Source organism: Sardina pilchardus, chromosome 21, assembly GCF_963854185.1.
Source record: "Sardina pilchardus chromosome 21, fSarPil1.1, whole genome shotgun sequence".
Classification (NCBI taxonomy): domain Eukaryota; kingdom Metazoa; phylum Chordata; class Actinopteri; order Clupeiformes; family Clupeidae; genus Sardina; species Sardina pilchardus.
The window spans coordinates 24533000-24547226 of NC_085014.1; the positions used below are offsets into that span (position 1 = coordinate 24533000).

At 42.2% G+C, this 14227-nt stretch overlaps 2 protein-coding genes across 2 annotated transcripts; one reads left to right on the forward strand and one right to left on the reverse strand.

Moving 5' to 3' along the window:
• The first annotated feature begins 319 nt into the window (after positions 1-319).
• Positions 320-7586, forward strand: ankrd13d (ankyrin repeat domain 13 family, member D). The gene is made up of 16 exons (XM_062525129.1): positions 320-1417; positions 1636-1771; positions 1879-2003; positions 2114-2159; positions 2581-2724; positions 2877-3066; positions 3333-3399; positions 3620-3701; positions 3802-3863; positions 4658-4788; positions 4986-5143; positions 5495-5608; positions 5758-5930; positions 6102-6181; positions 6368-6601; positions 7086-7586. Exons 1-16 carry the CDS (start codon positions 1334-1336, stop codon positions 7147-7149), a joined length of 1890 nt encoding a protein of 629 aa, XP_062381113.1. The 5' UTR covers positions 320-1333; the 3' UTR covers positions 7150-7586.
• A 1425-nt stretch (positions 7587-9011) lies between these two features.
• Positions 9012-12042, reverse strand: LOC134068617 (signal-transducing adaptor protein 1-like). The gene is made up of 10 exons (XM_062524303.1): positions 11549-12042; positions 11353-11424; positions 10977-11093; positions 10747-10803; positions 10497-10660; positions 10085-10216; positions 9908-9977; positions 9700-9799; positions 9256-9411; positions 9012-9133 (listed from the first exon to the last, which is right to left on the reverse strand). Exons 1-10 carry the CDS (start codon positions 11648-11650, stop codon positions 9012-9014), a joined length of 1092 nt encoding a protein of 363 aa, XP_062380287.1. The 5' UTR covers positions 11651-12042.
• Between the last annotated feature and the right edge of the window lie 2185 nt (positions 12043-14227).

Here is a 14227-nt window from a genome sequence, read left to right on the forward strand (position 1 = left end):
AAAACAGTCCTGTAGCAATGTAATTATTTTCAGAAGCCTTTTTCACTTTTGTGTTTTTTTTTTTCCAAGAAAAATAAATACTACGGTGGACAGAAAAAATGAGTCTATTTTCCCACTACTAATTATGCTGAATGAATATGTCCTGAACAAAGATGATCTATTTTTATTTCAGTATTGGTTGCTACCGAGCAAGCTATTTTATTTGTATACACCCCCTCCCCATCCCTTGCAGTTGTTATAACCTGGAACCAAAGCTGAACCGTCACTAATATAAATAAATAATGCATGCAGTTAGTCTTAGCAACTTGAGAGAGAAGCCTCTCCCCCGGCGATATTCACCATGTCCGGACCATTGCACGGCTGAAAAGCATTCATCAGGGAGTGATTTGTTTAGGGGATATGAGACAAAGCCATTCCAAGGCTTCCTTTCCTTATTACTGTCTAGATATTTGAAGAACCCATCCGTCACTGACACCTCTGCACTCGGATTTGCCAACTCAAGCGACCTGGATGCAAAATGGAAATAAGGCCGCTCCCTGGTCATCTACTATTGCACGGAGACGGAGTCCACAGTTAGCAAACCAAACCAATGACTGACATTGATAAGTTATGATTCATCCTGAATTTCAGTAACTGCACTGGTTTTGTGCTGTGAAACGTTTTCCTGACTGATGGAGACTAGCACGACTGCTTCTCTATATGTTTACAATCAAGTCAGCTAGCTTGCTAACATGGAGACATTGGTAGGAAGTAACATTATCTTACTTAATAGTCCAATGACAGCTAGCGAGCTAACCGAGTCATCATGGTAACGACTAGTTAATTACATCGTGTCGTTGTTTAGCTAGTGTGTATCAACACTGTTTACAGTTTACATTTTGAAAAAAATCCTTGCTGGTTTCTTGTTATACACCAGTGACCATAGCTACTTTTAGCTAGATAGCTGTTTACATTTTTGCTTCTTCTTGTGCTCCACTTGCAGCCTACAACTACACGTTGTCAAGGTACTTCCCCCCTCACATGTCGTTACCTGCTGGCAATTATATATTATTGTATTTAATAAATTTCCATTAAGACACATTGATGTCTGCCTTTTGCTCTGGTAGCACAGAAGGCTAGCTAGCAGCATAGCTTCGTAGTAACCTAGCTGGAGCATCCCCGTAGTCCAAGAGCTCATAGTTCCCTCTCCAAGCTTTCGTGCCTGGATAGAAAGGTGGGTGGTGATAGCACTATATTTTACCAACCGTTGACTTGGCGACCTGAACGAGGAATCCGTGTTATCTCGCTCTTAAACATAAGTCATACTGGACATTATTACACCTGCTATTGAACAATGGCACAGGAATCATTTCCATTGCATTATTTGGTGTGGAACAATCAGTACCAAGAGCTGGACAGCGAGCTGCAGAGTGAACAGGTAATGATTGGTCTGGACATGGGAGATGATCTATATTTTCTTCGTTGTTGTCACCTGTCAACTATTGCTTGTGGTTGCAAGAGTTGTGTTTATCCTCCAGTTACCTGGATCCTGTGTATGTGTTTTCTCTTTGCGCGTATGTGCGCCTGCTTACATGCGTGTGTGTTTTCTCCGTGTGTGCGTGTGTGCCTGCTTGCATGCGTGTGCGCCCACAACAGCGAGATTTGGAACGGCTGGACCCACGCGGCCGTACTCCGCTCGAGCTCGCCATATGCCTGGGACACCTCGAATCAACGCGCGTACTGCTCAGACACCATGCGGACGCCACGCACTGTAACGCAAACAACTGGACAGGTAGCCTTATCTCGAACTTAGTTCGGTGACTGCTGTAAAGTAGCTCAAATGCCATTTGTTGTGAGTCCCGGACTTGTATACGAGTTGTACATAAATTGGGTGTGCAGTGTTGCAGGAGGCAGTCAGCACCGGTGACCCTGAACTAGTGCAGTTGGTCCTCCAGTTCAGAGACTTCAAAAGGGCCACAGAGAGGCTGGCTGGGATACCTGAACTACTGAGCAAACTGCGACAAGTAGGTGCACCTCTGAGTCTGAAATGTTCGCGGTCATATTCGTATGTTGCGTATACTGTATGTTGGATGTTGAATTTGTGTAATGGACAGTGTCTTTTCACATTTGTCAGGCCAGAGATTTCTATGTCGAGATGAAGTGGGAGTTCACCAGTTGGGGTAAGTCTTCCATAAACCTACTACTCCAATTAAATCCTGGCATTTGCCCGTAGTTTAGCCCCTCAACCTCCTTTACCCGTTTCAGCACCACCGCGGTGGACAGCGCCCAGTTAATAATGCTACGGACGCGAGTTCCAGCGTACAGAACGCTACAGATGCAAAACAGTTCAGATCTAGCTTTGATTTGTGAAGTGGCCATTATGAAGAAATAGACTATCACCACCCATAGCAATTCTATTACATCAGCATAATTCAGAAGTGCTTCACAAAGCAAACAGTTCCCAAATGTATTTTACTTGCATACATAAGTGTGTAGCTACTTGGTAGACAGGAAACTGAGCTCCGGGAAGGATGATGCTCATGATGGAAGGATTGATCACTATTAAGGTGTCTTATTACCGCTCCTCCTTCTACCAAACAGTTCCTTTGGTGTCGAAGGTGTGTCCTAGTGATGTGTACCGTGTTTGGAAGAGTGGCTCATGTCTGCGGGTGGACACCACTCTACTGGGCTTTGAGCACATGACCTGGTTAAAGGGCCACCGCAGCTACATCTTCAAGGGTGGAGGTTGGTGCTGATGATGATGAACTGAATGGCTTATGCATCTGACTACATCAGTGAGACAATCCATGAGCCTCTGAATCAAGCATTACCAGCATCTTAACAGTATGTATGTGTTTGTTTATGTTTTATTTTCTTTCTTTTTTTTAAATTCTCAGAGAGTGGTGCGGTGGTGATGGAAGTGGACCATGACAAACAGGTGGTGTACACAGAGCCACTGTCCCTCTCTCCCCGTGATGCCTCCTCTCTGCTGGATGCCATGCTGCCCTCACAGGAGAATACCGCACAGAGGCTCACCTCTCCCATTGTGTCTACACACCTCAACACACGCAACATTGCCTTTGAGAGGTAGCTACACACACCCACAGTCTGGCTGCTTGCCTTGATTTCACTTGCCTGGATTTCACTTGCCTGCTGTTTGGTGTATTCTATCCCTGGAGTTCCTTTGCGTAACAGGTTTGGGGCTGTATTGCTGTGCGTGCGTGTGTGTGTGTGTGTGTGTGTGTGTGTGTGTGTGTGTGTGTGTGTGTGTGTGTGTGTGTGTTGTATGAGTTTAATGATGTTTAGGAAGCTAAGTGATGTGGTTGTCTAATGTCTTATTTGTGTCACCACAGGAATAAGTCTGGCATCTGGGGCTGGCGCTCTGAGAAGAGCGAGGTTGTCAGTGGATACGAAGCCAAGGTAACCATAGAAACAGTCACCAAGGGAGACAACCACCTAGAGAATGTGTAGCTATAGTGACTGTAATGAATAGAGTACACTGGTCAGTTTAAGATGCACTCTCTTCCTGAGTTGTTTCCTTGTGTTAGAGTAATTGCTATTATAGTCACGTCCTCAAATAGTCATTCATAGATGTTAACAGCTTGGATATCAGACCGACTTGAACTTCCTCCTCTGTAAGGTTTACAGTGCCAGTAATGTGGAGTTGGTGACACGGTCTCGAACAGAGCATCTATCAGACCAAGACAAGTCTAGATGTAAAGGTATGTGTTGCGAAATAGTGTACATAACGTGGATCGTCTTGTGTGTTTTCGTACCTGCAGATTGGTCCTTACACTTGCCTTTTTGCCCTTCCCCTCTCAGGCTCCAAGACGCCTCTGCAGTCATTTCTGGGTATAGCAGAGCAGCATGTCGCACAGAATGGAGTGAGTTGATTTTCCTACTGGGCAGGAGCTGGGCAGGAGCCAGGAACCTTACACATATCGAGTAGCAGGAAGCCAGGAACTAGTCTAGCGAGTTTATTTTTCATTCATGGGTTTCAAATGAGGGTGTTCTAGAGAGCTTTGCTGTCATAAATAAAAAGCACCTCTTCTCTGCGAAATTACACGGCAAAGCGTGAAATGTGACGGAATTCATCACGTTTTCAGACCTGGTCATATCCTATTCTTATTTGACAAGACCAATAGTTTTGCCCCTTTTCCTTTGTGCTGATAAACATGGAACCCACTGATGTTTGTGATGCTCGGCTTCACCCTATTTATGTCAGAGAGTGATGCATTCAGTGCCCTTATTTGGCTCTTCCTGTGCAGCTGCTCTTCAGGCCTCACAGTTTATGAATTGTAACCTGTCTGCTGGGCCTCACTTATCACGCTGACCTCCATTGGTCACTTCAATGACCTCTGGTCTCTGCCATTAGTTGTGTAGCCTTTGGGATAAGTGAATCTAAGACCTAAAGTCAAGTCACTTTTATTTATATTTCAAAGTGAATCAAAATGAACAATAATCAGATAATAGAAAAAGAGATGTTTAGAAGAGGAATACTTCAACATGTAATATAGACGCAAAGCAGTAATCATACAGGAGCCATGAGATGATAAAATGGAGAGAAGTAAAATGAAAAGATAAATAAAGCATCAATATGGATACTAAATCTATACATTGACAGTGTTCTATGAGGATGTGCTGGTGTTCTTATAAGGGGGATTGTTTTTTGTTGCAGAGTCAAGTGTCCCAATGTGCGAGTCCGCATAATCCCACGGCCATCACAGCAGAGGAATACTTTGACCCAGAGTTTGCTCTGAATGACAGAGACATAGGACGACCTGTGGAGCTCACCAGCAAAGTGCAAAAGTGAGGACACACACACACACACACACACACACACACACACATGCATACAGATGCTCATACACACACTTTTGTAGGAACACATACATTCAGCAACCAGAAATAAACAACCATCATGTAACATGTTGTAGACCTCTTGTATCTTTTAGTCTTTCTGTTGCAGCTCTCTCTTTTACTCTCTCCCTCTCTGTATGTCCCAGATTTAAGGCCACCCTTTGGTTGAGTGAAGCACATCCCCTCTCATTGGCTGAGCAGGTGACACCCATCATTGACCTCATGGCAATCTCCAACGCTCACTTTGCCAAACTTCGCGACTTCATCACCTTGCGCCTTCCGCCAGGCTTCCCAGTGAAGATAGGTGAGAGAAATGCGCAATCTATTTACTGTAGGACTGATTGGTCACAAGCATTCAGCTGATTACTTCTGCTAAGGAGGGTATAGTTTTGGTTTGGTTTATTTCTCTGCATATATAGCAGGATTGCGAAAAAAAATATTCTGTTTCCATGAAAATTGATGGAGGGGTGTAAAATGGGCCCAGGTAGAACCCATAACATTTTAAAAGGGATCCGAATCATGGACAGATCCGCTAATTGTTTTCACTGGTATCAACATTGCAAAATAGGACACATGGTCTTTGTGGAGGTCTGCCCACTCTGAGTGCCCCTCTAGTTCATGTAGTCTTAACAGGTCTCACTCTTATCTCTCTCAGAGATTCCCCTGTTCCATGTGCTGAATGCTCGCGTGACCTTCAGTAACCTCTGTGGCTGTGATGAGCCTGTCAGCTCTGTCACTGTACTTTCACCACCTGCAACTGATGATGCTGGTAAGCGCACAACTTTACATGTTTCCCTCTTGGTTGGCCTGTTCTTTGGAGTTCATTCACACCAGTATTACAAAATACTGTTTGGCACATTATTCCTATTCAACGTGTTTGACACAAGCGGCACATTCAAGCCTTCCCTCTCTACTCAGGCCAAACGCCCCCTCCCCTCCACTGTGAAGTGGACCCATCTGTGTTCGAGCCTCCCGCAGACTACACTACGCTTGGACCAGGCCGCAGCGAGCCAATGAGAGACGAGGATGACAACCTGCTGCAGTTTGCCATCCAGCAGAGTTTACTGGACGCTGGGACAGAGAGTGACCAGGTGAGACACAATCATTCAGATGGTCAAAAGATCTCATCTCCCTAAGCCAATCACACTTCTTAGTGAAAACAAATGAGAATCTTGGCTATACGTAGAGCTGACATTTCTTGTGCTTTAAGTATGTAAAGCGTCTTCTCCCGCTGTCTTCCTGTTGTGCCTGTGTGACGTTAGGTGACCATATGGGAGGCCTTGACCAACACCCGCCCCGGCTCCCAGCCGCCCCTCTATGAGGACGACTCTCAGCTGGAGCGGTAAGTACATGTGGCGCGCCCGCAGAGGGTTATTCAACTCAAAAATGTGACAGTAGTGAAAGAAGCGTAAGTGTAAGCACAGTTGACCTATTTAAGAATATCTGAGTGAATGAGGTCAAAAGTGAAGGTAGCGCAGACGGCCTCCATGTTTAAGAGTTAACATCCTTCCTTCTGTTCTTTCAAAAGAGCCATCCAGGAGTCTCTCTCCCTGTCTCTGAGTGGGGAAGAAGGAGGGGAGGCGACAGACCCTGCACTTCCAGAGTCCGGCTCGCCCACACACCCCTCCCTCAACTCCCCGCCCTCGTACTCCTCGCTGACCGAGCCCAGGGTGCCGGGAGCCTTCGCGATGGGAAGCAGCTTTGACGAGCAGCTACGCATCGCCATGGAGCTCTCGTGCCGGGAGCAGGACGAGCTCGACAGGTCAGAGAAACCCGAGGGATGAAAAGGGAAGAGTCTAGGAGAGGGAGGGAAAGTCAGAAGGGCTGTGTCCTATATCTGGGCTTAGTATGTTCAAGTTGAAGAGAAGTTATCGTCCAACTTTCGTCCATGTATTGGCCAATTATGTGTCATCTAAACATAAGCTAGAACTATGCACATTAGCATTTATTTCACCCTCTTGGGCTCTGTATAGATGGCGCTGCTACTACTAGCTGGCAATGTACTTGTTGGAATGTATAGCTGTATAGCTTGTTGGAATGTATAGCTGGCTTGCACCCTGTTAAATTGTTACTAGCATTTATGGCACCATTTGTCTCTAAAAGCTGTTGGTATTGTAGGATTTCACAAACCAAGCACATGCATGGATTTAAGAGATAAATGTTTGATCTCATTATTGCATAATCCTACATCTTAATAAGGACCTGAGTCTGTTTTGTGTAACTCTGTTATTTGTGTCCGCTTTCAGGAAGAGGAGGGAGGAAGAGGAGGAGCTGGAGAGGATACTACAGCTGTCACTCACCGAGAAGTAACAGTGATAAGCACACCAAGGGAGTAGGTGTGTGGGGTGAATCAAGGGTTAATTTATTTGCACTTTTACTTTTTCTTGTTAAATTATTATTTCCCCTTCATTCCAACTATTTTACAAAAAAAATAACATGGTACCAGATGGGTTTGAAGAAGTGGCAAAAGATGGACAGAAAGAAGGTGGAGATTATGGATTATGGGAGTAAGGACAGAAATAAATGAGAAAAAAAACAGTGGAATTATGGCATCCCTTCTGTTATCCACTATCCTGCTGTCATCATTTTGAGTCTACAAAACGTCAAGCTTTAAATGGATAAAGATAAAGATAAAACTGATGAATATAATTATGGATAAAATGAGTAATTCTAATGTTTGAAATGGAGTCATGGTGGCTCACATGAATATGACACGAAAAATGAATCTATTAAATGTTCTTGAAACATTTACGTGATGGCAGCATTTATTTTCTGAAAGAACGTGAAAGAGGAATCTGCCTCTAACTGTTTTTACCAAAGATCATAGAGCACTACGTTCTAGAATCTTTGGTTGTTACTGTTATAATCTTTCTCCGCAAAATGTGACTATCTTGATGTTTACTTTCCTCACAAAAGAGAGAAAGATTTAACCAAAGACAATATAACTTGTATATAAATAGACTGAACAAATAAGTTGAATTCAAAATTCAGTGGAAATACTGACTCACAAAATACTCACAAGTTCAATAATCATGACAGGGATTTCATATTTAGTAGTGCGAAAGTTACTCAGGAAGAATAAAAAGTTATATTTTACTCATTGTCTATATCATCATTTAGAAATCTTACATAATATGCTACGTATATACAGTAACCCTTGGCATCTGAGCCTGGGCATGTCAAATAAGATGTAGCTAGCCACTCCAATGGAAATTTAGCATTTTTCGTCCAGTTCTTGCATACCACACATAATATACTGTATCATTGAGGCGTAGCCTTCGGTAATTTTCATTTCCCTTCACGATAGTAAAAGGGTTTGGTATGACCAGGCTACCATTGTGTATACACCATATAACATACCATTGGGTGTTTTTTGACACTTGAAATCTGCAAAAATAAGCCTCACAGTCCATGACCCCATGGGTATACAATAACTTAAAAAAGACATTCTATTGAAGTTCCTTTTTTACAAAATTAGTTTTATTTTATTACAATTCTATTCGATAACACTCCTATGTATACCACCATTCTAAAATATTCCTCTAAATATAAAAAAGTTTACAGATATTTACAATTTCCAGTCAGAGCTGTGCCATATCATGTGGTCTATGAGATGTCTATGTCTGTGAGAAATTAGACCCCATGATAAAAAAGGGCCTTTTCAGCTATATCGTCATATTAAGATATTGAAGGTATAGTTGCATAATTGACAGTAAAAAATCTAAATTATTAATGAAATTGATTCATCCAAATTAGTTGCTTTGACAGTTTGCTGAAATAGGCCTACATTAACGTTGCATTTTAAGCAGTGGTTGTCAAGTGTATAATTAAAAATGCAATAGGACGTTGGCTTGTGTGTGTGTGTGTGTGTGTGTGTGTGTGTGTGTGTGTGTGTGTGTGTGTGTGTGTGTGTGTGTGTGTGTGTGTGTGTGTCTCTGTGTCTCTGTGTGTGTGTGTGTGTGTGTGTGTGTGTGTGTGTGTGTGTGTGTGAGAGTGAATGTGAGTGAGTGTTAATAGTTGTAGGCTGGTTTGGAAGTCCTCTTCTTTAGGGCTGTTCAGGACAATAAAATCAGTTAGACAAGAGTCTTTCAGCAATATCATATCTTCTTTGTCCAACTACATAATCAATCTGTATAATGTGCCAACATACAACATGTGACCAGAGCTGCCACCTACAGCACCTTAGAGATCTCAGTAGATTTAAAGGTGCAGTCCGTGATGATTTCAAGCCCATGACATTTTTTATCACATTCAGCGAACATCTCCTCACAATCCACTAGCTGCCCATCCCAAACTGAGGCCGCAAAGCGGCAGAGGCAGAGCTACAGTCATCTAAGTGCATGCTAGATGACACAACATGACCGCAAAGTGTTCCACCCACTGATGAAATCTGATTGGGTTTCATAAAGGGCTTACCATCGTCGTTCTCATACGGGCTCTTTTTTTCTGGTAGTTTTGGCAGTGGGCGTGTGGGGGGAACGTTGTCAAGCGATGGCTGTGTGTGGATGGTGGGCGACACCCTGGCTTTGGGAGTGAGCTTAGGCTTCGGAGCTATTGGAGGTGGAGGCACCTCTGTAACAGGTGACAGATACATCCACAGTTATGTACTATCACACAAACAATCACTCGTATGCACATTATAACTGTAATGTGGTCCTGGTGTGTGTGTGTGTGTGTGTGTGTGTCTGTGTGTGTGTGTCTGTGTGTGTGTGTGTGTGTCTGTGTGTGTGTAAAACATGTCATCAATTATATCATTAATATGACATGACAAATTCTTCTCATGGGGATAAGGCCTACGGGTAAATCAATAGCAATGCATAATGGCACATTCTTCATGTACATGTGCATGTATGAGCTCACCTATGCGAGTGTCATAGGCCTGAGGCTTAAAAGGCTTTAGTGAATGGCGTGTTTTCTCCAAGAAGTGATCCACCACTTCATTCAGGGTTTTGACAGTTACCTGATCAAAACATCAAACATAATGAGATGGTGATCAGAAGTGTACAGGCAAAGAAAACAATGGTGGGGTTTTCATTCCATGGTACCAGAGTGAGTCTTGGAGACTTACAGGCTCATCCAGTTCAATAGTAAAGCCATATTTACTAGACTTGATCTTGTAGTTCTTAATAACTGGACCACTGCGAAAAAACATAAATGGAAAGGTTAACAGAAACATATTATTAAGCAAATTGGAGGTGTGTGTGTGTGTGTGTGTGTGTGTGTGTGACTGTGTGACTGTGTGTACCTGGGAAAGATCTGTCTTGTTGTGATGGAGAAATGTTGTTTGTCAGTTGCTGGCCTCAGGATGATGTTACCATGTTCTGGATTGTCGCCCAGTAACTTCTCTGCCTCTTCACGTGACACTGGCACAAAACAACTAGAGACATGTGATCAGTGATTAGACACCTCATAGCACACTCCTCACTCCTATACACACATGGAAACACATCCTCACAACAATGGCATATATTCACATATCTGACATACACCCACAAGTCTTAACATTATGCTGTGGGCAAGTCTCTCTCTCTCTCTCAGATTCGCACAAACCTCATACTAATACTTACTCAAAGAAGACTTGGAAATGTATTCACAATAAATATCATCTTGTGGCTATGATGAACCATTAAAACACAGCTCATAAAAAGTTCACTCACGAGGGGATTGTGGACAGAGTGCCATCATATTCTGAGCTGGACGGCACATCAGTGGGTGTTGGCTGGGAGGACTTTGAGGCCCGCCGCTGTTCCTCTGAGGTCCGCATCTCGTCCAACCTCATGATGTGACCAGGCAGGAGCTGCAGCTTGGTGGGGACTTCGAGCTACAACACGGCACACAGAGATATCAGGACAGCAGTGGGACACTGTGGATGTGTTGCTTATTTAGATGTGTGGTTGAATGACTCACTTTAGCCACGGTCAAGATACAGCCTTTCCACATCTCTCCTGTGTCTGGATTATCAATCTGAGTATACACAGATTCATACAGTCACACACAAACTCAACCATTTCAGTAAAAGAATAATAACAGTCAGACTCAAGCAAACTATGAATAAAGCTGTTCTGTGTGAGGTAATTCTGGTCATTTCTGTTCTGAGGAAGATAGCCACTGTCATTTACAACTTCAATGACTCTGACCTTAAGTTGTACTTCCTGCTTGGGGAACTTGAGTGTGTAAATAGGGGAAGAGCTCTCTGAGTAGGAGGACACCGGCTCCATAGATTTCAGGTCGTGTAGCTCCAGCCTCTCACAGTACTGTAAAACAGTAGCAGCTCAGTTAGAGTGTGAAATATGTGACAATCGAGGTTGAAAATTGAGAAGTGTCTACAACACAATAGTAATTCTGCCACAGTATGTGTCAATATGTATATCAGACCAAGAGACAGTGCATTAGTGAATAGGGAATCAAGTGACCATACAGAGAGCACTTTCATTACATTTGTGTGGTCTGGGTGTTTGTGTGTATAGTTTGTCTTGTGTGTGTTTGCGTGTGGTTTGAGCATAAAGAATTCACCGTTTCTTGTTTCTCGTCCGTGTAAAAGAACATGGTGGAGCCACGCAACTCTCCATAGTACTTTCGGAACTCCTGTGAAGACCAAATAAAGCCCCCAACCACATCAGATGATCCCGTGTTTCTCAAACACAGTATAGCACACATACCAAGCCATGTCAAACTAACAGATTACTGTGACCCTGCAGTTTAAACTCACCTTCTCCCCTTTGTCCTTTTTCTCCATCAGACCACTGTTGTGCAGTGGCAGGGCTGTGATGGCCTCTCTACGCTTTCCAATCAATCGGAATGGTACTGCCATGCTCACTCCTTTGACTGGCTCAGTTACAAGAGTCTGGTGATAGAGCTACTCACTTCTTTTCCCTCCTGGTTTACTTTACTGTGATACTTTACTTAGCAGCGATGTTCTTCGAAGTCTTTGGACTTTAGATTGGTTGTTGTAGTCAAATGTGAGCGCCTCTCTTCCCTGATTGATCTGTTGGGCTGTATGAGGAAGTGTTTATCAAGGGCCAAAGTGCAAGCTTTGTTAGCACCTTTGTACCTGCATGTTTTTTCCCCAAGGAAGAAATGCATTGCTTGGTTACTGTTCCTTGGTTATTGGAAAACCTCTACCTTTTACTTACTTTCATAGAGTCAAACTTTAGCATTGAATCCCGATTAGCCTAATCCCAATTAGCTGAACACTATCTGCAAAACTCAATCACAATTCCAGGCAATATTGGGGTATTTAAACCATGTCACTTTTAATGTGTAGCCTAATGGATTTTTAATAACAAAACAGGGTACCTTGCAGACTCCCCTAGGTCTTTAGTGTCATCCGGGTGACCTGCATACACATCCTGTACCTGTTTAGATAGACCAGCTGGTAGGGCACGGAGAGTGCTCTGTCCTCCTTACCTCATCCAGGTAGTGTCATAGTGTCAAACTGCAAATATTGTACTGTGCAAAAGCTTTAGGAATTTGTGTAAACTAAATTATTTTATAAACTAGGCCTACATAGGCTGTAAATAATGTCTATTTAGATTAGGCTACCAAACATTCTTTTACATTGACTTTGTTGCTGACTGATGACCAAAAACTATTAATGCCATTTTAAAAACATAGGCTAATTACTTTTAACTGTAGTTCTATTGTTTTACATGTTCCTTGACACAAAACCGTTTGCACAGTAGGCTGCTGTATGTCAATAAATCCACCCGTGTTCACCAACTGTTGCACAGGTGCATGTCTTGAAAGTGTGTTAACAAAATAATTCTACCCAACAAAGCAAGAAGGCAGTAACTGCGTTTTTGGTTTATTTTTTAATTATAATTTTCATGGCATTCAACTTGTTATTACAGTGCATGAAAATGCACTGTACTGTTCTTCCTCGGTCTTCTTCTTCTTCTTCTTCTTCTTCTTCTTCTTCTTCTTCTTCTTCTAACACACGCAATTCAGCTTCAACCGCTTAACGTAGAAACTCCATTCAAATTTTTACGCGTAGGTCTTACTTACGCGATGTGGGCTTTGTATTTTTCAACTTTGTAACTTTTATACTTTTTAAACTATTAGTTAAAAACTATTACAATTTCCCCCATAGACTTAACATTGCTCATTATGACATCACGGCAGCAATTAGAATCTTACGCCAGGTGGCCAGTCCAGGTGCAGCAGCTCTCTCTCTCTTTCAGACATACACTGGCTCTCTTGAGACTACATTTTCTGTTCCCCTGTATCAACTGTATCAACATAAGTCTTCCTAATTCCATCCAACTTTCTATCCATTCATCTTCTTCAAACCATTCACTCATCCACCTATTCTAAACAGTCTGCCTATCAACATCAATTAGACAATCTACATTCAACTTTTAAACAATCTACTCTGTCTCAAGCACACTCTGGCTCTCTTAAGACTAGCCAGTTAAATTGATTACACCTGTATCTGTATCCACTACTCTCAGTAGAGAGCTGTGTCTCTCCACTCTACAAGAATATAAGGCACATTCCTTCCAACTTTCTATCAATTCATCTTCTTCAGACCATTCACTCATCCACCCATTAAACTGTCTATCAACATCTATTAAACAATCTGCCTATCAACATCCATTAAACTCTCTGTCTATCAACATTAATTAGACTATCTACATTCAACTTTTAAATTATTTACTCTGTCTCAGGCTTTAAGCATAAACACTCTGGCTCTCTTAAGACTAGCCAGTTAAATTGATTACACCTGTATCAACTACTCTCAGAGAGCTGTATCAGTGTCTCTCTTAACAAGAATATAAGGCACATTCCATCCAACCTTCTATCCATTCATCTTCTTCAGACCATTCACTCATCCACCATTAAACTGTCAATCAATATCTAGGCTATTAAACAATCTGCCTATCAAAATCCATTAAACATTCTGTCTATCAACATTAAGGCGAGACACTACAGTTGAATAGGGTAAAATTTTTAAATAATAGGTATCACCATGAAACTTCCTCAGTTGATTACTTACACAAGTATGAGAAAAAAATGTATTACAAGTTTTTGAAATGTGTATGCTTAATTATGCAAATGAGGCATTATCTCATTAAATATGCATGATTTTGCATATATTTCCGGTAGATAGATCTGAGCATATGATAAAGCCAGGTGCAAAATTATTCTTTCATGTTGTTTACAAACAAGATTACAATAAAATTACAGAAGGATTTCAGGATATCTGCTTTCATTGCCTAGGAAATCCAAATATACTGTCCATAGCCTTAAAAAAACGATTTTTGCCATGCTTTTTTGATTAACATGTCACATAAATCAGGCCAGGAATGATGTATTAACAAATCCCTCTGTAAATGTCTTCAGAATACTGTTAAGTGTATAACTGGAACGTTTGGTGTAGATAGGTGCT

Bases quoted from the DNA above. Each gene is read 5' to 3' on its own strand.
- ankrd13d (XM_062525129.1), top strand. From the start codon at position 1,334: ATGGCACAGGAATCATTTCCATTGCATTATTTGGTGTGGAACAATCAG. The intron at 2,160-2,580 runs GTAAGTCTTCCA...TCTACCAAACAG, and splicing joins GTGGGAGTTCACCAGTTGGG to TTCCTTTGGTGTCGAAGGTG. The intron at 5,144-5,494 runs GTGAGAGAAATG...TATCTCTCTCAG, and splicing joins AGGCTTCCCAGTGAAGATAG to AGATTCCCCTGTTCCATGTG.
- LOC134068617 (XM_062524303.1), bottom strand. From the start codon at position 11,650: ATGGCAGTACCATTCCGATTGATTGGAAAGCGTAGAGAGGCCATCACA. The intron at 10,804-10,976 runs GTCAGAGTCATT...GTGTATACTCAG, and splicing joins AGCAGGAAGTACAACTTAAG to ATTGATAATCCAGACACAGG. The intron at 9,134-9,255 runs GTAAGCCCTTTA...TTGCGGCCTCAG, and splicing joins CCCGTATGAGAACGACGATG to TTTGGGATGGGCAGCTAGTG.